The sequence below is a fragment of the Apaloderma vittatum genome, unplaced genomic scaffold (genome assembly GCF_000703405.1).
Source record: "Apaloderma vittatum isolate BGI_N311 unplaced genomic scaffold, ASM70340v1 scaffold24332, whole genome shotgun sequence".
NCBI lineage: Eukaryota > Metazoa > Chordata > Aves > Trogoniformes > Trogonidae > Apaloderma > Apaloderma vittatum.
This window is the reverse complement of record NW_009705656.1, coordinates 6,584-8,410: the sequence shown is the minus strand read 5'-3', so window position 1 is coordinate 8,410 and position 1,827 is coordinate 6,584. Positions and strand designations below refer to the sequence as shown.

The 1,827-nt window shown below is 61.1% G+C and overlaps 1 protein-coding gene across 1 annotated transcript in view; it reads right to left on the bottom strand.

The window, feature by feature from the left end:
- Positions 1–1,827, bottom strand: part of LOC104270981 (hemicentin-2-like) — a gene marked incomplete at both ends in the record, with an annotated part of 27,861 nt that overhangs the window by 19,522 nt on the left and 6,512 nt on the right. The window contains 4 exons of the mRNA XM_009865515.1: positions 89–184; positions 273–467; positions 1,149–1,298; positions 1,451–1,543. Of these exons, the coding sequence (XP_009863817.1) occupies positions 89–184; positions 273–467; positions 1,149–1,298; positions 1,451–1,543 (534 nt within the window). The remainder of the gene's footprint in view (positions 1–88; positions 185–272; positions 468–1,148; positions 1,299–1,450; positions 1,544–1,827) is intronic.

Below are 1,827 nucleotides of genomic sequence, written 5' to 3'. Positions count from 1 at the left end.
ACTCCCCGCCCGGCCCCCGCCCGCCGCCCCAGCCGGTGCTGGCAGCAGCCCGGATCGATACACTCAACAAAAGCACGTAAAAGCAAACCGTGTCCAGTGACTGCAAGCTTGACCTCCGCTTGGATTTTCCCAAACTCGTTCTGAGCTTCGCAGATGTAGATGGCTTGGTCATCCAGTGAGGCGCCTGGAAAGCACCCAAGGGTGACACCATAAGCACGCCCCCGGGCGGGATGCCCACGGGCGCTCTCCACCACGCCAAGACACGCTCTTACTGTTGATGAGGAGCTCAGCAGCCTCCAGCCGGCTGGAAACACCCCACGGCTCATGCCAGCCCGGCACCGGCTCACCGTCCTGCCGGTACCAGGCGACCTGCGGTGGGGGAGAGCCCTTCCCGCGGCACAGCAGGCTCACACTCTCCCCAACTTCAACCGTCACGTCCCCCAGGGGCTCGGGAAAGTGAGGGGCAGCTGGAGAAGAGAACAGCAGAGATGGAGCTCAGGCAGGTCCAACAGCCTGGCTTCCCCACAGCAGGCTCTGCACAACTGAGCCCAAGCGAGAGACGGGGCTGCAAAACCCACAAGCCAGGCGCCCTGAAAAGTTGCAAGGTTGACTTAAAGCATTTGGTGTTTTTGCAAAGCTGTCATAGCCATTGCAGTTTCCAACCCCTCCAGTTACACTCAGCACCCCTGGCTCAGCAAAGTCTCTTGCACTTTTCCGTCTTTAACTGCTTCAAAAGTTACTGCCCCAACTCAGAACATCCTCTCCTCCTCCTCCCGAGGCACTTCCATCCCTACTGCCTCTGGTTTGAAGTCCTGAGCATTGGTTGAGGTACCTGGATTTTTCAGATACGCAGAAGCCAGCCCCAACCTCCACCTAATCCAACCAATCCCCCTAACCGCACTCCACACCCCCAGTCTTTCCCCAAGCTGCCGTGTCCCCATAAAACAGCGTCTGCACCAGTCTTCTGCCACTTTTTGAGCCTCTTCCCCTCCTCCTGACCCTTGGAAATCCCACCAGGCTTCAACCTGCTCAGACTGACCACTGAACCCAGGAGCTGGGAAGCAGCAAGTGGAGCTGAGCTGGGAGGAAGAGCAGTGGAAATAAGCTCGAGTGCTCAGTGGCACCCAAAAGGGGAGGCAGAGACTTACACCCCACGTCCAGCACAGTGCTGTCGAAGGCGACGCCAGCCTCGCAGAGAGCCTCGCAGACGTATTGCCCCGCGTCCTCCTCCCGCACCGCCTGCAGCCGCAGGATGGCACGCTGGGTGCCGGGTGGGAACGCTGCCACCACCTCCTCGCCTGTACCGAGACCCCACATCAGCACTCCCAGTGCCTCTGGGGGGTCCCTCCCGCTGCTCATCTGGGGGACCCCACATACAACACCCCTGGACATCGCTGGAGGGCCCCAGCACATGGAGGGGGGCTGCTCCCTGGGTTGGTCCCAGTCTCACCTTTGTACCACGCAACGTGGGGTGGGGGGACCCCTGAAACCCAGCACTCCAGGGTCACGTCTTCTCCCACCAGCGCCTTCAGGCTGGGTGTCACTGCCAAGACAGCAGGAGGCTCTGCACCGCGGGAAGAGAGACGGCTGTGATGGCCGCCCGCAGCACCAAGGGGACCCCAGAACCGCAAGAGCTGCCCCAAATATCAGACCACCCCATCCCACAGCTCGCACACCGCAAGGTCCCAGCCAGACAGCCAAAGTGCAGCAAGGAGGGATAATAAATCTCTCCTGCAGCAGCTCTGAGCCCTTCCTGGGGTGCTGTGCCTGGCGGGGAGCAGGTACCGGAGAACTCCAGGGGGACGATCTGTTCATCCCAGCCCAGCG